This window comes from Monomorium pharaonis, chromosome 1 (assembly GCF_013373865.1).
Source record: "Monomorium pharaonis isolate MP-MQ-018 chromosome 1, ASM1337386v2, whole genome shotgun sequence".
Classification (NCBI taxonomy): Eukaryota; Metazoa; Arthropoda; class Insecta; order Hymenoptera; family Formicidae; genus Monomorium; species Monomorium pharaonis.
Window position 1 is genome coordinate 11,178,373 of NC_050467.1, and position 21,228 is coordinate 11,199,600.

The following is a 21,228-nucleotide window of genomic DNA, read 5'->3' on the forward strand; positions in this document are numbered from 1 at the left end:
TCACGGAAGTCCCAAGCAACTTCCGTAAGATTACAACAGCGCGCTCGGAAGCAGTCTGCATTGCCCTAGAAATAGGCTCTATGCTGCAAAATCAAACCGCAAGGCTACCGCGTTCCGATGTCGAAACGCTTAGCCTCGCGGAAGCTACCGACGCCCGGTCACTGGCCTCCGAAATTGCGCCAGATATCATAATATATAAACGCGACCACGCCGTGATCGAGCGGAGAGTATCATAACAACGACCGAGCAACGTCGCATACCGTAAATCTTATCGCGAGTGTTACGTGACATCAACACAGCTGACTGTAAGCGTAAGAGAAATAAATAAAGACAACGAACAAGCAAGTAAGAAGCGTCTTCTTTTCTCTCATACACCGAGCCGAACCTTCACCCTTTGGGTCCTAACCTTTAAGGCAGGACGAATCCCAACTACCGACAGGAAAGAATTCCCAAAACGAGCAAACGCTCACAACAAGTCACAATATTTTATTACAAAATTATATATTTATATAAAATAAATTGTTAGGTTAAAAAACTACCATAATTGAAAAAAAGTAGATAGACTTACTTAAAGATAGGATTTTTAAATTTATACGTAACCTCTTTCTTCTGTCGCGATAATAATTTATACATGTCCCGAGTTATTGGTTAACAGTAGAGGTATTGGTTAACAATCGATATATCAAGAAATTTTTCAATATGGAGACGATCAAAAGTGGCATGTGTGTGATAATATGTTTAAGTTTAAAAAGAATAAAGGAGTATATAAAATTAAACGTTAAAATGTTCCTTTAAATGAGTTTGGAAATCCTCAAAACTAAAAATGCCTCGTAACAAAAGTTGGCTATTGTGTATTATTATATTGGTGCCACTTTATAAAGGCAGGCTGCTAAACAAATGATTCTATAATTACGAGAATTTGTCAGCTAATAACGGAGACAATACAAATAGCCATAATGTCTACAGTAGCCATAATACCACCTTTTCCTCTATAATATATTTTCTTGCCAATATCACGGGTAGCATTATACACTTTTGATAACAACATAATTAATGGCTTCCTTTATCCTTTTCTAGTGCGTATAAATGACTGAAAAGTGAAGGGAGAGAAGAAGGGAGGGGGAGAGAGAGATAGAGGGAGGGGGAAAGAGAGAGCCAGACAGCTATTACATTGTTTCTCTCTTTCTATAGTTTTGTTATATGCGTGCTAGATTTATATTTGTCTACGATTAAAACGCACACACATGATTTATATGCGCAATGCATAATAAAAGAAAATTTTAAACTGAAAATTTCAAAACAAGAATTTAACAAGATATGACAAATGCAGGTAAACGACTATATTATTACGACCGTATTATTATAACAATCATTATAAAAAGGTATGAATCATTTTCACAATAACGTTTTTCTACTAACTCTACTTCTATAATAATAATAAATATTAAAATTAAAAAATTTCTATAAATACTGTATTTAATTTTTTTCTAATTTCAGTTTTTATTCGTATTCATAGCCATCATCACAAAATTCGCTCTCGGATGTCGCGTGAGATTCAAGCATCTGTCCTAGTGACATTTCCGTAACATCAGGCTCCTCTTCGTCAAAGTAATCATCATTATCATATGCTGCAACAAAAATGAATAAATAATCAAATCTATGTAAAACATTTAACACTGCTATTTTATACAAAGAAACATTAAATTAACATTTCACAATAATCGCTGTTCGCGACTCGGCAAAGAGTTCGCTAGTTAGCCCTGAGGATGGTAAGCAAGGTGAGAGGACATTCGTGGAACGGGTGTTAAATAAAAAATGCACTGCAATTACGTGTCACGTGGACTCATCGTGATGTCGTACCGTATATTTATCACAGATATTAGTTGATACACATTACACGCATTTATTATTTAATAAGCACAAGAATGAGTCTCTGGATGATAATACTATCCTTGATCGCTTACACGGGAAAGATTATATTAAGTCTTGGTCACTCGGTAGAAATTGTATTAATCTGTCACCAGTGGTGGTGATGATGCCCGTGAGCAGGTATTACGCGGCGCCGGCGTGCGCGTAGTGTAGTGAGCGTGAGTCTCTCGATGATGATGTACTTGAGCGATGATTGGGTCTCTCTTTATCACTGGATGAGTCCTTCCGTTGAGCAATCTCTGAGTGAGTATTCGAAGATCCCACGAATAGACTTTGAACACAAAACTACGTCGAAACAATCGCACAATATACAACGTGAACCGCCATAGAGCACACGTACCGAAGTGAAACGGGAGACGAGCCAACGCATGCGCGAGGTACGCTAGCGCGGCGCTCCACCATCTGGGTTAGCCTAGCCCAATAGATGCTGTCATCTGACGCGACGGCGCGAGCTCAATACATACTGAATCCCGAACAATCGCAAATGTTGAATCAACATTTCAAAATGTAGATTCCTATCTTAAAAAGAGCATGTAATGAAGCCTCTTTTCCGCGATACTGATTGGTTCTCTCGTTGTGCTTACTTCATGTTGCGAGAGAATAACTGTCATTGCGATTGTATTTTGAGCTGTCAAATTTGTATAGATGGTTATTGTTGTAATATATATTTTAAAAGTAAAAAATAAAAAGTCAAATAGCGCGCTCGAAGCGCGCGTCTGTGGTGTCTAATTAATATTAAAAATTTTGTTAAAACTATTCATTAAATTGATGTCTGATTAATATCTTGCAATATTATATTCAAATTATATTATTAGGAAAACTTAACAAAATAAATATGTAAAATTAGTTTATGTAAATTTTTGGAAAAAATTTAAACTTAAAAAATTATATTATAATTAACAGAAATAGTCGTCTTTGTCGATCAGATACCAAAATGTTTTATTTGTTAATAATTGACCTAGGATAAGACATGATCTAGGATAGATAATTTCAACCAGAATTTTCATCTTTAAATTCTTACCAAGTACAAATAAATGCATCAACAAGTTCTTCATAGGCTCACAAACATCTTTCAAGATGTGTTAAGATATGCGTATAAAACATATAATTTCGTCATGGGATGAAAATAATATGTTAAGAGTCGCCGATATTCACACAACTGCATAACTAACCAATAATATTGCAACTGATATTTTGCACCGAAATCAACAAGAGATAAAATTGTACAGATTCAATAATTCTATTTTATATCAACTAAATTAAAATTTTCGGTGTCTTTTTATAATTTAGATTCTTTTTTAATAAAAAAAAAACATCTCTACTGTTACGTCCGGTGGACTTAACGTTTTTCTTCTCGTTGTCCTTGTAAAGATAATAATTAAGTAAAAGAAATCGTATTCTAACGGTCGCCGAGAGCAAGAGATGTTTGCAGAGGATCGCTCTATCGCCACGCACAAGTTCGTGAGATATAGCGACAATTTAAAATTTTATTGTTTGAGGAATAATAAATACATCAAACAAATGCATAGTTCCCCATCTGTAAGCTATTTTGAAAGCGACCGTTAGATATAATTTAATTCCGTCGGGAAATCTGGGGCAATGTCGAGTCTAGAATAAAAAAAAAAAAAGAGAATAAATAATAACTTTATTACCGAACGTTACTCTGACAATGCCCTGGATCGGTACCCGACGCTAAGCAAAGAAAAAGGGAAATATTGAAACTCAATAAAAATTAAAATCTTCAAACAAGGAACCGCCGGAAACTATAAAAATTTATTATTCACAGCAAAAACGCTGTCCGCGCTCGATCAATAAAAGTATATTCTCACTAAAATCCTACAGGAAGACATAAAGACCCTTTTTTTTTGCTTGCTTGTTTGTTTAAGCGACCTAAAGATAAGAGGAGTAAAAATTATAAACATCCCTCTCCTACACTCAAAACCAAAACCAAATCGGGCGGAGACGAGAAGAGATGAGCCAATAGCTGATCATCTCTACAAAATAATAATTTCGCGAGTTCCCAGTAGACAAGCTCCAAATTTGGTGGTTTTGAAAGGGCCCACCAATCCAAGAATGCCACCGCCTACACCTCAACCCTTCCCTTCGGAAAATTGAGTATAAAATCGCGATCCCAAAGACCGCGAGCAGCTTTTTCCGCTTTTTATTCGTGACCGAGTTCGAGTCTAAAATTCCGTGAGTTCACGATTTTTTCACGATTGCTCGAGTGCGAGTCAGGACAAACATTGAAGTGTCGAACATAAAAAAAAAACCGCAAGTGAAGTGAGTGCACTGGTGTACTTCCGTGGGTTATTACTTTCCACCAGCCTAGGGTCCTGACGGACTGACTTGTTCCGGCCGAGAACCGCCCGAGTATCCAGAAACCGGCATTTCGGATTACGCTCCCCCAGAGGAAACATTTCAACAAGTAGTAAGTCTCTAGACATAAATTTTTACTAGATCCCGATTTTCGTTATATAAAGTCAAACTTAAAATTGTAGTGGACAATAGTTTCTTCCACCGCAATCGGTCGAACTTAAAAAGAAAACGGAGACGGGCGATCAGGCGGGCTCGCGCTTATCCGGACCCTACCACCCTCACTTCGCGTTCAGAGGGCTGTTCATCTGCGACGGACAACGGAGAGTTCGACCCGGCCCTTCGAGAGTCCGACCGGCTGACCCGGTGCGCGGATTCAGAGACGGTCATTCGAGAGTCCGACCGAGCGTTCCGGTGCGCGGATTCAGAGCCTGTTGCTCGAGAGTCCGGCCGAGAGTTCTGGTGCGCGGATTCAGAGGCCGTCGCTCGAGAGTCCGACCGACAGTTCCGGTGCGCGGATTCAGAGGGGGTCATCGTCCAAACATCCGAAAATAGCGCCCATAACACTCATAATTTCGCCACGGTCTCGGATTATAGCAATAAGCAATTTTCTTTACCTCCTCCTCCCTCACCTCACTATTCCCCTATCAGTTCTCCCGAACCAGAGGAGGTTCCTCCGCCACCCTCACCCACACCATCCCTTGAGTTTATAGCCGAATTCCCCCTCCTACCTCCCCGTCCCAAGTATTACTATTACGACGGCACCCAAACTTCCTTGTTAGAAATTTTAGAGCAGTTCCCTCTCAAATTAGATCCTTTTCTCCACCTTTTCCGAGACCTTACCATCAATCCGGAAGCAATTGATCCGGAAGTCCTTCTAGACATACTACCCGCCCTCGCTCCTAACGATCCTATTTTAGTATTTACACCTTACTTTTTCGATCCTGTTGCTATCCCCGCCGATTTTTTTTATAACTTCTTTTCCCCTTCATACGCTACAGTAGAAAAATTACAATGACATACAAATCTCCTCCCGATTTAGGAAAGAAAAGATAATCGTATTAGCTTTTAGCCGACTTTAATAATGATTTTGTAATTATAATATCTAAATTATTATATTTAATTTTCAATTATGTTAGCCGATCTTTTGAATTATTATTATTATTATATTTAATTTTCAATTATGTTAGCCGATCTTTTGAATTATTATTATTATTATTATATTTAATTTTCAATTATGTTAGCCGATCTTTTGAATTATTATTATTATTATTATATTTAATTTTCAATTATGTTAGCCGATCTTTTGAATTATTTTAGCCGATTTATACACAATTATTATTATGTATGTTACCCTATACATTCAAATTATTAATCTGTCACCTTTTTCATTATTTAATATTAAATTTCTTATTTATAATTATGTCAATCAGCATTAAAATTATTTTCGTATTCATACAAGTCCACCCAATATTATACCGGCAGAATTAATAGTATTTGTTTTATAAAACATGACTTCAGCGCTAATTCGAATGTACTAAAACGTCAAATAAATTCTTTATATGTAGTTTAAATAATTTTTGTTAAGTATTTAATTTCAAAGAACCACCCCCGGATCTCCAATCCCCGATCAAAGATTGCACCAGGTCCAATCCCGAGTTAAAGTGATTCAATTCACTGACTCAAAACTTGGACCACGAGCGCATGACATAAAAACAGGGTTATAACGGGCTTGAAAGGGCACGCTGACCCATATTTTGCGTTGTAAAAAGTGCGTTCGACCCAAGGCACCTACCCTCTCTTATTGTGTGCCTACGGAAATTCTATAAGTTGTTGCGTTCTTCCTTGCCTTACCTTCGTACCCGAAACAGATTAAATTTCTTAAGGCTGGACGTAACACTACTATTTCTGTCTTTCTTCTATTCTTTTTGATATTTTCAATTTTAACAATTAAAAATTGTACTTGTTAATTGTATAATGTTTGCTAACAATCAAATAACTATCATGTTTTTTAAATATTGTTATCATGCTCTTTGCGTATCTATCTATTCGTTTGTTCAATAAATCAATAAGCGCGGAGGTACAAGAAAAAGTCAGTGACGGAGAATGCGTGAAGTTGACTCCTTAATATTAAAAATTGAAACATGCTTCTAATGCTAATAATTATCGATAAAATTCTTTGAAAGGCTATCAAAATTTTCAATAGAACTGTCGGTTACCGAGAATTGTATATCGAAAACTACAATACAATTTAAATTCCGGTTCAGATATCGCAAGAAGATAAAGAGGACGTCATATCTGTAGAGGATGAAGATATTCAGCGTCAACTCGTCGATTACGAAAGCGATGACGAAAACAATAAGACGATAGAGGAGTCCGTAAAAATTATAGAAAAAGAAGTTGAATCCTTAGAGACTAGAGAAAAAGAAGCTGAATCCTTAAAGACTAAAGAAAAAGAAGCTAAATCCTTAGAGACTAGAAAAAAAAGGTATGAGCATAAATATTTAATTAAAAGAATGCAGCACGTCTCACATAATTTAAGGTAAAAGGTTGAGAACAATTAAGAGATTAAGAGTTAGAAGTATTTATATATATATGTGTGTAAGCGTGTAAACAAAATGTATACTAATTTAAGTTTTTTTTCTAATTTAGAAAATACAAAAATAGAGGATAAAACTAGAAGAGCCATACCAAAGAAGCCACAAATACTAGAGAACATTATCATACACAAAGACCGTCCAATCTTGCCAATTGGAAGCAAGATCTTGTATGAAAAACAAGAAAGGTTAATTGCCAAAAATGATTTAGTGGCTGAGAAAATGCAGGCATCGCTCAGTAAAATAGAAAAGATCATGGAGGGAGCGAATAAGATGATGGAGAAGATGATTAGAGTGTCGAAGGTCAACCTAGAAGAACAGAGAATCAAACTTAGATGTTTAGAGGTAAATAAAAACAACACACAAAGTTTAAAGAATTTAGAGGAAAGTCATGTTCACAAATCAAGAGAATTAGAGTTAAAAATTAAAAGAAAATTAGAGGAAATGATTCATGGATCTGAGAATAGAGAAAAAAAGTAGCTAACGTTAAGAATTTAGAAGTAATTAAGAGTGTAATTAAAAGCGAACTGAACAATCAAAAAATAAATATTAAACGAGAATATAAGCTGACGTAAAAATCCAACTTTGATCTGTGGTTAGATTATTTGAGATCGGAATTAATGAGCAACAATTTGTTAGATGTTATAGATATTAAAGTAAAGAGTCCAGAAAATCTCACAGAATCAAAAATAATTAAGAGAAATAATCTTGTCAGAGATATAATAATCAATCATTTAGACGAAGAATATCATAAGAGAATTTTACATGAGCATTCTAAAAAATTTTTATTCTAAAGAAATTTTGAAGAGGCTAAGAAGTTATAAAAAAAGTCAGACAAATGTTACTCATACATCCGTAAGAGCTCGTTTGTATCAAATGAAAAAAGATGAAAAAGTAAGTGATTTTTGCGAACGCTTTGATTCTGTCATTAGAGAATATGAGACATGTGAAGATGCAGTGCCTCTCACTGAACAAGAGATCAGATCATCATTCTATCAAGCAGTTTCTTCTATTATACTTGAATTAAGAAGTGTTGATTTAATTAGAAGACAAACAAACCTGAGAAAAATGAATGTTGATGAGATAAAATCATTCATGATGCAGTTAGAGGCAGAAGAGAGATTCGAACTAAAAGAGGAGCCAAGAGTTCAAAGAGTTACCAGCGGAACCAAAGGTAAACCCGAAAGGTGCTATCGCTGCAATAAAAGATGGACATTGGGCGAAAGATTGTCCACTAATAGAGACTGACGCATGGTTCTGCTATTATTGCCAGAAGATTAAGAACCACAAAGGAGATGACTGCCCGCACGTTAAAACTCAGACCATGGAAAAGTTTAGAGGAAAAAGGTATAAAAACAAAATGTCTTTTATTGAAAGAAAACAAAATAAAATTAAATTTGAACAAAAGGGCTTTAAGAGGAATGTTAGAAGTAAATCGTTTAAAAGGAAAAGTAAAGAGGACAAAAAGCCAAAGAAAACAACAAAAGTCACAGCTAAGGAAGAATCAGGTAAGAATAGGTTCTCAAAGTGTCTAGATGATTCCAAAGAGCTAATTAACTTCATTGCTGATTCGGGAGCAACCGATCATATTGTAAATAAGAGTATAATTCTTTCAAATTTTGAGAAATGTAAAAATAGAGTCATTAAATGTGCAAACAAAAATGAACTTGCTAACTTAATAATAGATGGCAAAAGAAACCTTATGTTGCATGTAAATGAAAAAGAAGGAAAAGTCATTAGATTAACTAATGTAATTACAACAAAGGATGTGTCCGAAAATTTATTGTCTTTAAGAAGGTTAGCAGACGCAGGGTTTAGTATTTATTTAGACGATAAAGTACTTAAAGTTTGTAATAAAACAACCAATAGAGTAGCATTTGAAGGAATTTATGAAAAACCTAATTGGACAATACAATTTAGAACAAAGAGAAACAAAATAGAGGCAAATGACGATAATGAATACGCTGTATACTGTTGTAAAGCTAGAATAGTTTCACACAATAAGCATCCTGAACAATCGCAAGCAAACACTCAAAATAAAGAGTTATCCCATCCGGAGGGAGAGTTTAGAGAAAATAAAAATGTTGACCATGCGATTGGAAGGGAGAATGATGAGAAGCTCATAGATGTGAACGAGAGACTAGAGTGTGAACATAATACAGATCTCAGTCAAACTATTAAATTAGAGGATATAGAGTCACTACAAGAGTTAGAGAAAATAATTGAGAGTCCAATAGTATAGAAACCAAAGAGATTAGAGAAAATCAGTGAAGCTTTGCTATGGCACGCTAGACTAGGTCATGCTTCATTAAATTACCTTAAGAGGCTACAAAAAGTAGAAAAGAGCTTAAAGAAAATATAATTTGACGATTCTATATTAGAGTGTGAGATCTGTATTATGGCAAAGATGGAAAAGTTGCTTTTCAAAAAAACAAGGCAGAGAGCTCAATGATCTTCAAGTAATACGTTACTTCAAGTAATACACATTACGGGTCCAATAAAGCCTGCATCTTACCCAGGACATAAGAGATTCATAATTATATTTATAAACAATTATTCCAGGTTAGCTAGAGCATACTCATTAAAAACAAAAGACGAATCTGGAGAGGCTTTAGAGAAATATCTAGTATCTACTAGAAATATGTTGGCAAAAGAGGAGAAGGTGTGTTATGTCATGTCAGACCAATCAGGTAGAGTTCATTGGAGGTAAGTTTAAAAATATACTCGAAAGAAAAAAGATAGAAGCTATCTTCTCACTACCATACACGCCCGAACACAATGGAGTTGCAGAGCGATTTAACAAAACGCTACAAAAGAAGATACGAACATACATGTTCGATTCGGGATTACCTAAGAGTATGTGGGAGTTTGCAGCTGAAGCTGCTGTACATGTGTACAACAAATTTCCACACAAAACGTTAGAGTATAAAGTCCCGTTAAAGAAGTTCGCACCAAAAACGAAATGTCACTATGAACAAATAAAGAGATTTGGATGCATCGGATACACAAGAGTACCGAAACCTAGTTCAAAGTTTAACACTAGAGCAATTAGAGGCGTACTAGTGGAATATACCAATACCGGTTATCTACTATAGCATCCCAGTACGAGAAAATTTATAGAGTCACGACATATCCGATTCAACGAGAAACTTGTATACAAGGAGGTATATAAACTCAGTCAAGTAGAGGATGACAAGAATTGGATGAAAGAGTTTAGAGAAGATGATAAAGAGGAAACAGAGCAAAGCAACCTAGAGCCCAAGAAAAAAGGAAAACCTAGAAAACAGGCATAACATTTAAATGATCAAAAATAAAAGGTCGCACAGAGGCATGAGAATGCTCCAATGACTAGAAATAAAACTAAGAGGAAATTAGAGTCATTAGATGAAAGTGAAACTAGTCATGTGCAAAGACTAATAAAAGATACAAGCTTTGTTAAATATGTAAAAATGACAAGTGACTGTCAAATCTTAAATGAAACGCGAAAACTAGAAGATGAAATATGTCAGTGTCTTTTGGTATTATTGCATGGAGATCCCGTTTCTGATGAAGAGGCAATGAAGAGCAAACATAGAGAAAATTGGAGAATAGCCATAAATAAAGTACTGGAATCTATGAATGTCAATCAGGTATGGAGACTTGTTGACAGACCAACGGAAACGTTGGGTAGAGGTAGAGCCAATATAATAGACTCAAAGTGGGTATTTAAGAGAAAATTAGAGATGAATGGATCAACTAGATACAGGGCGAGATTGGTAACTAGAAGCTTTAAAGACAAAAATGTATATGATCTCAAAGAGACATATGCTCCAGTTTCAAGACTGTCACTGGTTAGATCTATTCTGGCAATAATAAACAGGTATGGTTTATATGCCTGTCAATTAGATGTTAAGACCGCATTTTTGAATGGAACTTTAGAGGAAGAGATATACATGGAAATCCCGGAGGGACTAGAAGTAAATGCACAAACTAAGAGAACAAAAGTGTACAAACTAGAAAAAGCTCTGTATGGTCTAAAGATAAGTCCAAAGAAATGGAATAAGAGATTTTCAGAGGAAGCTCAAAAACTCGGTCTGGAAAACAACTTACATAAACCATGTTTGTTCACCTGAAGAAAAAATGGCAAAATGGCTGTCATACTGCTTTATGTGGATGATATGCTAGTCGCTAGCAATGACATGGGAAAACTAGATGAAATTAAGACCAGATTGAGTGGAGTCTTTGAGATGAAAGATCTTGGAGAGCCCAAACAGTTTCTGGGAATGGCAATAGAGAAAAATAAAGAAGAAGAATACATTGTCATGCACCAGACAATTTACACGGAAAATGTATTAGAAAGGTTTAACATAAAGGATTGTAAATCTCAAGATACACCCATGATCACTAGACGAGCGAGCAAGAAAAATAAAAAGAATAAGTTAGAAGAAGCTAAAGATGAAACCAGAGTTAAAGAGGCAAAGAGAATGCCCTACAGAGAAGCTATTGGAAGCTTAATGTATTTGGCAAATGCTACAAGACCTGACATAGCATTCGCAGTAAATTATCTAGCAAGAAAACAATTAGAGCCTACTGAAGAAGATTGGCTAGATGTAAAAAGAGTTTTCAGATACTTAAGGGGGCCGTCTACATTAGGAGGCTAAAATTAAGTACTAATTTATGATTTTTTTCTAATGAAACTAAGCAATGCATCTTTTTGCAATTTTTTTTTCACTTATTGTGCATGTCTTTAGATACTCAAAACAATTTTTATTATAAAATTTTATTTATTTAATTATAAGTTGTAAGCAAAAATGCACAACTGCCTTAAAAAATTCCTTCCACACTGCATACACGATAATATCCAGTAAAATCGACTGAAAAGAAAAAAACCAAAGTTTTTTGTAAAGTTTATAAGTATAGCTTTTAAGTGAACCTAAGAAAGCCATACATTTATTACAAAAAATTTATAAAAATGGAATTTTGAAAAAAAATTGATTTTTTGTGAAAAATTTTTGACTCTTTTTTTAAATAACTTTTTTTTACATGACTTTTAATTTATATTTTAGGTTCACACAGAAGATAATTTAATAACCTTTAATTAAAAAAAAATAGAAGTGGATCCGTCGATTAGTTTTTTTTAAATCGTGTACGCAGTTTCGAAAAAAGTGGTTCGAGAAAAACGCGTTTAAAGTTTCCAATCAAAGAAAAAGGTTGATAAAAGCCTGCTAATAATTGTTTATCCGTACTTTTCGATTAATCTACTATCCCTGCTTCATATAAATGTCCTCAGTGTCCTCATACAATTCATTTTTCTCCAACAGCCATTGTTTGTCGTAAGTACGCGTTTCCTGCGCAACAGATCTGCTACGACGATTTTGGCTAATCGTGCGATTTTCGTTCATTCTATCCGCAACATTTCTACATACTGGTCCAATATTTATTTCCATGCATGACACGATTCTTAGAACTGACAAATAGCCTTCATTGAAAATTCCAGCAGCTATGTAGGCAGCAATTTCAAATCAACAAAATGATTTTGCGGCCGCAATGGAAGTGTTTTGGGGCCAAATCGTCGCATTAAAACTTTCATTGGCATTTTGTGTATACCCACCTAAACACCTCTCAAGTAATTCTTTCCGAGCAGGCAATGTACATTTTCAAAGACTGTTAGGAATTTTTACTTGCCATTCCGTTCGGAGCGCTCGGGACGTGCGCACTGCACGTGCTCGTTTCGGCCTGATACAATTTGAATCTGTACTTGGGACTTCAGGAGCATGTTCTACGGATGAAATACTATCGATTTAAGCAAGAAAAAAAATCGATTTTTTTTTCTCTCTAATGTAGACGGGCCCCTTAAGAAGAACTGCAAATAGAGAATTGGTGCTAAGAGGTAAAATGGAAGAATTAGAGGCAATAACGGATGCTAGCTTTAGAAATTGCATAGATTCTACATCCACTGAAGGTTACATAATTAAACTATTTAGAGATGTAATAGCTTGGAGAAGTCATAAACAGACTTATGTTACACTCTCTACTTGTCAAGCCAAATATCTGGCTATGAGTGATGCCTGTCAAGAGTTGATTTCGCTGGATAAGTCAATTAGACATGTTGGAATGACGTTCTTTCCGATAACAATCCGGTGTAATAATCAATCTGCAGGAGACTGCATTAAAAGAGATGGAAGTCACAAGCTTAAGACGTTTGACGAAAGTTTAGAAGAAATAGAGAAAACTTTAAGAGAAAGAGAAATTTCTGGAAACAGAAAGCATATGGCAGACGCTTATGGAAACTTTGTGAAACAATGTGTTGATCAAAGAAAAATTAGAGTCCAATAGATAGAGACAAGAGAAAATTTGGCTGACATCATGACAAAACCTTTGCCCGTAGAAGCCTTTAAATATTTAAGAAATAAAATTATGAATTAAGAGTTTAAGACGAATAAACCCTCAGACCAATGTTAAATTTTATTTGTTTAGGTAAAAAGGAGGATTAGAGAAACCTAAAGAGCAGTATCGCAACCAGCGCACGAACCAGCAAAGGGAGGGAGTGTCGGTTGAGAGGCTTTGCAGAGGTCCGTGAGCCGGATCTCCTCCCCTCTTTGTGGAACCGTAGCGCTGTACATGCGGCGGCGCGCCTGCGCGGCGCGGGGTACACGTGGGGACCGACCGTGCCGGCAGTAGCAGCGTGGTATCGCGTAGCGTGCATGTGTGAATATACAGTCTGTGACAGAAAAGAATAAAGAGTTTTTAAGCATTAACAATCCGAGTGTTTATTCCCGACCGTACCTTAGAGACAATAGTCTTACATAATACTTAATCCAAACTTTTTGATATGATAACTAACATCCTCACTATCTTAAAATGTCATACCGAGGTAGTTTAGTTGCCCAAAGCAAAATTTGATTTTATCTCCTAATTTAGTAGATGGAGGGGTCGATTTAAGACTTCGACCATAATTCAATGGGGGGGAGGGGGAGGAGTTTGAACTGTGCTCTACTTATTCCTCTTTGGGCGTTGTGAATGTTCTGAAAACAACAGAAGTAGGAGCATCGAAAGTGTGTGTTGGGGTTACAGTTACCCCGTGTATAGGGAACGTAACAAAAAAAAAATGGAAAAGTTCCAAATTTGAAGGGTAAGTAAAGTTATTTTTTTGTTTATTACGTATCATTTACGCATACAGTACTTATATATATTACCAATGTCGCAATCACTTTGCGAAAATATGCTGCAATTGTAGCATTACAAATTAAAAATTTTTTCTATAACAAATAAAATATTTTGTAATAAATATTTTTTGTATTAATAATTATGTTTTTGTGTATAAATTATTATGTTTTTTAAATAAATATTACTATTTTCTTTTACTATTGTGTTTAAACTGCATTCATTTTTTACTAAATTCACATTACGAAATAAATATATTTTTTGGACAGAATAAAAAAACTGACGATAGATTCTTAAAGTACAACTCTTCCCCTTTCCATTAATCAGCATTTTAATTACTTTATCTATTTTTTTCTAATAAATACGGGCGTTTGAAAAAAAGGCAAATTTTTACAAAAATTTTTCGTTCCTTTCTCATTCTTTTCAAAAAATCTCTTTTCTTTTAATATCTTCGACTTTTCAGCCAAGACCATCATAATTCTAAGATTTTTTCCTTTCGATTAAAAAAAAAGAAGTTAAAATTGATTAAATACATTTGGAGATGTAAGTCAACGAAATTTTGGGGTTAGCGTAACCCCTGTGTGTAGGAATCGGGAGAAAAATAAGGTGTGTAGGCAGAGGGTTAAGAATCAAGAGAGGCACTAGCTGGCGTCGAATCGTCATTAGCTTCCAAGATAACTACAGACATAAAATGAAAATAAGGCTTGTTTATATCCCAAATGACGTTTGTGTATGCATTTCATTTGGATACCAAAGATAATTTTATAATAAAAATTACTATGTATGATAATAGCCCTAAATCATAAGAAGAAATTTTAGAGTATTATATCATATAGTATAAATACTATGGTAATTTAATAAATACATTAAAAGTTTTCAATTCCTTACTTGGTCCGCGCTTATTACTTATTATAGTAATTTTTACAATAAAATTTTCTCTGAGTACAAAACACTGTTTTTGCGTGTTTATATCCCTTCACACTGCGATTGTTCTTGGCGGCTCCGCGTCTTTGTCACTCGATCTAATTGTAAGATGCCGCATGTGGCCGATGCTGTTGCCGCCAGATCTGTGAGCCGATGCTGACGCCGCTATTACAAATTACTTTTACAAAAAATCGCCGCTTTACCCTACATGTTTACATTTCGTTCGAATGGGCACTCGCTATAAAAAATTGGTATAATGTTTCCTGTGTAAAAACCACAGGACAATACAGTGTGGCGAGTGCCACTCTAAGTTATGAAAATATTTTAATATTTTTTTTATTTTAATAATACATTCCATATTTAAAAAAAAAACATTTTTTACAATTTTATAACAGCATAAAAAATTGTGTTTATATTTATTTTTTCCTTATTCAACTACCGTTTTTTTCCACTTTTATTTGTCAAAATAATTATACTTTTTAAATGACACATAAAATCTATTTTATCCCGGTTCTAAATCTATCGTTTACCTTTCCAAAATGGTTCGATTTTTTAAATTCGTTAAAAATTGACATAAATTAAAAATATAATAGGTTTTCAAAATAAAGCCATTTTGAAGATTTTTTCGAATCTTATTTTGTTTAAATTAATTTTTAACATGTTTAATATTGCTTTGAATATTGTTTTGAATTACACCATCACCTTCATCATGAAAAGACGAAGATATTCATGTAGCACAATATTGATTTCAGTCAGTTCATCTGTTCAATGCACATTTGGGAAGAAATGGGACATACATTTTTAAACCCATTATACAACGCTTCTCTGCTTAAAATAACAGATAAAAAATAATAGAAAATTTTAGTTATCATTTCCAGGTGATTTTGCATCACATATTTCGTATCGCACTTGCGAAATTTTACATAGACCGAGTCGTATCTTATGTTATCATATCCATTACGAATGTTTCTTAACTAAATCTTTTACATCTTATATACTTAATAACATTTAATAATAATAGAAGTTGTTTTTCTATATGAATTTAATAAGAATATATTATGACAAAACAAAAGTTTTTATCATAAATGACATTTATTATCAATATAAATAAAAAAATGTATGTATATGCGACTCTATGGTATTTTATCTACGTGTATAGGCGACTCTATAATATTCTATTTAAGTGTATATTATTCTGTGTAAACACTCATTTACGTGTGTATGCAGTATGGTATTCTATCTGCGTGTGTATGTACCTCTATCATATTCTATCTATGTGGACATGTAACTCAATAGTATTCTAATATGTGCGTATGTAATTGTATGTACTTACGAGTGTATGTACTTATGACTCTATGGTATATTTTATCTACGTATATATGCGACTTTATGATATTCTATCTAAGTATGTATTGAAAGGGACGGAAAAATTAAAGCGTTAGTTAGATTCGAACTCGGGATCCCTCGTTCCACAGAATAGCTCTCTTGCCAATAGAACACATGGCTCCAACTACTCTGATTCCTATTCTGCCCGCTTATAAGTCCCAAGATTAGAACCATGGGCCTCCATATTCCCGACGTAAGTCTTTTCAACTGCAAATATCTTACAGTATATAATTCTATGTAAACTTATCTACGTGTACATGCGGTTCAATAGTATCCTACTTATACGTGTACCTCTAATATATTCGAGTGGATATAATTTGCCCACGTTCGAAATGGCCACGCGTAAATTTGACCATATTCGAAATGGCCACGTTCGGAATGGCCACGTGAAATATTGCACGAAGTTCAATTTGCCCACGTTCGAAACGGCCATGTTTGGAATAATTTTTTTTTGTTTGCGTAGAAAGTTGCAAACCCATGTGATGCAAAGAATGCTTTGCGCGCACGCACGCACGCACGCACGCACGCACGCATGCACACACACACACGGGGTGGAAGGGCCTTCGCCCCCCCCTCCCATACCCACCCCGTATAAGTCGCTAACCAATGAGCATTGTACTGGAAATTTTGTAAAACATACGGGGCCGTTCCGAACGTGGCCGTTTCGAACGTGGCCATTTCGGACGTGGCCGTTTCGAACGTGGCCATTTCGGACGTGGCCGTTTCGGACGTGGCCATTTCGGACACTCCCATATATTCTATCTGCGTGGGCACGTGTAACTCAATGGTATTCTATCTATATGCATATGTAATTTTACTTATGAGTATGCGACTCTATGGTATTTTATCTATGTGTATATGCAACTTTATGGTATTTTATCTACATGTATATGCTATTTGTATATTCTATTCTATTTAAGTGTATATATTATTCTATGTAAACTTATCTACTTGTATATGTGATTCATTGATATCTGGTACCTCCTCTATCATTGTGGGTAAATAACTTAATATTAGTCTATCTACGTGCGTATGTAATTGTATCTACGAGTGTATGCGACTCTATAGTATTTTATCTATGTGTATATGCGATTTTATAGTATTCTATCTAAGTATGTATATAAGTAATTCTATGTAAAGCTATCTATAAGTGTATCCAATTGAGTGATATCCTATCTATGTATGTATGTACTTCTATCATATTTTATCTACGTGATGAGCATGTAATTCAATGGTATTCCATTATGGAATCACATATACACGTAGATAAAATATCATAGAATCGCATATACACGTAGATAAAATATCATAGAGTCGCATACGTTTGTAAGTACACTTACTTACGCACATAGATAGAATATCATTGAGTTACATGCCCACGTAGACAGAATATAATAGAGGTACGTAAAATACATAGAGTCGCATACGTATATAGATAAATTTACAAAGAATTACATAATTTAACGTGAATAAAATATCATAAAATCATATAGTTACATATAATAGCATACACATATAGTTACATATAATCGCATACATAAGTATACAGAAAACTCTAGAGTTATAGAAGCACTGTAGATAGAATATCATACACATAGAACAGCATACACACACACACACACACACACACACACACACACACACACACACACACACACACACACACACACAATGTATCATAAATTCGAATATACACTGTGACGTGACAGCCGCAGGCTGCTGTCCGTCACAAGGGCCTCATTGGCCCTTACGCGTTAATATCACGCAGGTCCTGCGTCCTTTCGCTCGGGAACGGATGCAAAAGCGTGTTGTCTCGTGTTTTTGTGTGTGTAACGTCCCGTGTGTTGTCCGCGTACTAATCGTTAAGATTTTTGCGAGCGCTGCATCGCGAGTGCGGCGGAAATCGGTAGCCGCAGCGATCGATCTTGTAATTTTTTGGCGTCTCATCGCGATGGAGAACATTCCCGGAGGTCACCAAGTGAGCGGACACCGAGGGAATAACGGAGACTCTTCGAGCGGGAGTCCACAGGTAATACCGCCCTTGTCTTGCCTACAATTCTCATCACGTAAGAATTCCGATACTGTCGCCAAATCACGCTTTCAGGATCCAGTGAAGGCGCGCGAGGCCAATGTTCCGACGGGGCGCCTACGAATCCGATCCCGCGCTAGTCCCGGAGGAGATCACGACAATTTGACATCAGTGAACGCCCTCGTCGAGAAGAAAATACCGCGCCGGTGGCGAAGAAGGCGCCCGGCCAGGAGGAAGGAATCTGCCAGAGGAAAACGCCAGAAATTCCTGCGCACGGGGCCCAACAGTATCGACTACCGCGCCTGGATCGATCAGCCAGCGACGGCGTGCACGCCGCGCACTGCGCGAAAATCGATTTTTGGAAAATCGGCTAATAAGGACCCGGAGTATCGGAGGCAAGGCGGGGCGCGTCGCCAAGCGGCCCCCGCGGGATCTAGGATTCCTCACTTGAGCTGTGGACGTCGTATTGTCTTGTGTGTGCGATCCAGATCCCGAGCTGAGATATCATGTAAGAGGATACAGGAGCCGGAAACCTCCCGATCTGGACGAGGCCGAGACGAAGGAGCCGGCTTGGTGAGACGAGCGTCGCACATTGTAAAGCCACCGATTTTGCGATTGGGCGACTCACGATGGAGTCACAAATTTATTACGATCTTGTAGTCATTAGATTAGAGTCGCGAATTTATTACGCTCTTGTAGTATTGGATTAGAGTCACGAATTCGTTGCGATCTTGTGGTCATTAGACTAGAGTCACGAATTTATTAAAGTATCGTTGTTTCGCCCGATCGCGCCCGCCCGCGTGAGTTCGCTCCGTGCTGTTCGTTTCGTGTTCTAATTACGTTGCGTGTGCGTCCCGATCCGCAGCCGAGTCAATTGTGATTTCGTCTTATAGTTGTGTCGCGAGTTATTAACCGCGCTGTGAATTGTCGCGCATTTATGATTTATTGTTAGAAGAATTTAGTTTAACCTATCACATCGATATCGCAAATCGTTGTTAATTGCGCTTTTGTCTGATTTCATATTCTTGTCTTGTACTACTTCGTTGGCGAGCTCAGAATAATTATCGCGCATATTACTCGCGGGATCTTGTAACGTGCGGAGGAGCACGAACCCGCCGCGTATCGCGTGGACTCGGAGCTACTGTTCGTCCCGATCGCTCTTAGCGACATTGTTACCTTATCGGGAGTTTAGCGTCCACCAACGACGCAGGATAAAAAGCGTAGACCCGTCGGAGAATTCCCGCGTACGTAAAATCATCCGTTCATTGATTATCCCGTATTCGCGACATGTAATTTCAAGCGATCGTCAGCTTGTAACGCGCGCAGGTCACCATTGCCGCTTAACAGAGCCGTCTAACCTTGTATTATTTACTGTCAAATACATTTGTTAATTTTATTGTTAAATTTATATTGTTTCAATAGTTCTCTCGCCTTCCCGATTCCATCCGCCCGCGCCGAACCCCCCCTCCCCTCTGCCATTTTAGGGCTGAGCAGCTGGATATCGGAGCCGCCGACGCCCGGTCGCCTATGAGGCTTATTCTTTTCGTGATTTGGTCAATTAAAGTGTAATCTCCCGCGTATTGAGAGAAGAGTGCTACGCTCAACGTATCTAGCGTTCAACCGAATATTTGTGTAGAAAACCTTGCTAGAAACGGTCGCCTCGACACCCGGGCGGCTAAGGGCCGCGACCAGGGACGGAGGCGAAGTTGGCCGTCGCTCGCGAATACGATTACAACACATAAATAGAATATCATAGAATTATCCTTACATATAAAATAACATAAAACTACAAACAGATATAAATAAAACTGGATAGGGTATATGTGAGTGATACATGATCAGATGTTATTAAAAGTGGTATGTTATTTTTTTTATATACAATATTATAAATTGTATGGTATAGGAAAGCATTAATTTCTAAAGTATAGAAACGGATAAAATATGATATGACTTATAATGAAATAAAAAATTTCATTAGTTTGACTATGATACAAATTGATTGCATTGAAGTATATTTTTATGACAGGGTATTATATATATTAACAATTTTGCAAGATACAAAAACAATAAAATAGATAGAAATTTTACATTAAATTTGATTAATCATAAAAATTAAGATTTTCTAGAAATTTTGACATGGATCATGATAAACTTATTTGTATAGAATATTACAGAACAACTTTTAATAAAATTTCTATGTATAAAACCTTTTAATTGACATAAACTTTTCCATATTCAACATTATTGAAAGATAATATTATAAGATATTATTAAATTACATTAAAAGTGCAATGTCTATGTAACGTCTAATTAGTGTATTATAAATCATATTAATTACCATAGAAATTCTATCTGATTGAATAAGATCCAGTCATAATCTATCTGTCATTTTAAGCAGAGTTGAGTCGAAAAAATAGGGATACCATTCTAAAGTTAATGGATGACAAAGTTGTGCTTCTTTTTAGATTAAAATTCGAGTTACTGTTAGAATTAATCGAATTAGGATCAAATATGCAATGTTTTAACATATGCAACCATATGTTAATACATTTGTTAATAATTTGTCTACAGGAAAACAATTGTTTTTTAATGAATATTTCATTAATTTAATGTTGTCTTTACAAAATTTTTCCTCCGATAGCGTAATCAATTAAATTAAAAATAAGATGAATATTCCGATAAATGCTATAAAGATAAAAATAAGACTGCCCATTTAGTCTGTACATAGATTTTGTGCTAAATAATAATTTTATTAGACTTACAAGGGAATCTTGTCAACTCAAAAATTCCAATTTTAATAAAATTGGCATAAATGTAGAGGGGGTAAATACATAAATTTAGAAATTTTCCGTTTGGGCTCAAAAACGATTTGAAGGGGTGAAACCATCCTTCAAACATTGAGACATT

The 21,228-nt window shown here is 35.9% G+C and overlaps 1 protein-coding gene across 1 annotated transcript in view; it reads right to left on the minus strand.

Annotated features, from left to right (window-relative positions):
• Positions 1-1,325: 1,325 nt before the first annotated feature.
• Positions 1,326-21,228, minus strand: part of LOC105839336 (transcription factor IIIB 90 kDa subunit) — a 168,189-nt gene continuing 148,286 nt past the window's right edge. Inside the window, exon 15 of the mRNA XM_036294521.1 lies at positions 1,326-1,628. Within this exon, the coding sequence (XP_036150414.1) occupies positions 1,501-1,628 (128 nt within the window). The 3' untranslated portion in view covers positions 1,326-1,500. The remainder of the gene's footprint in view (positions 1,629-21,228) is intronic.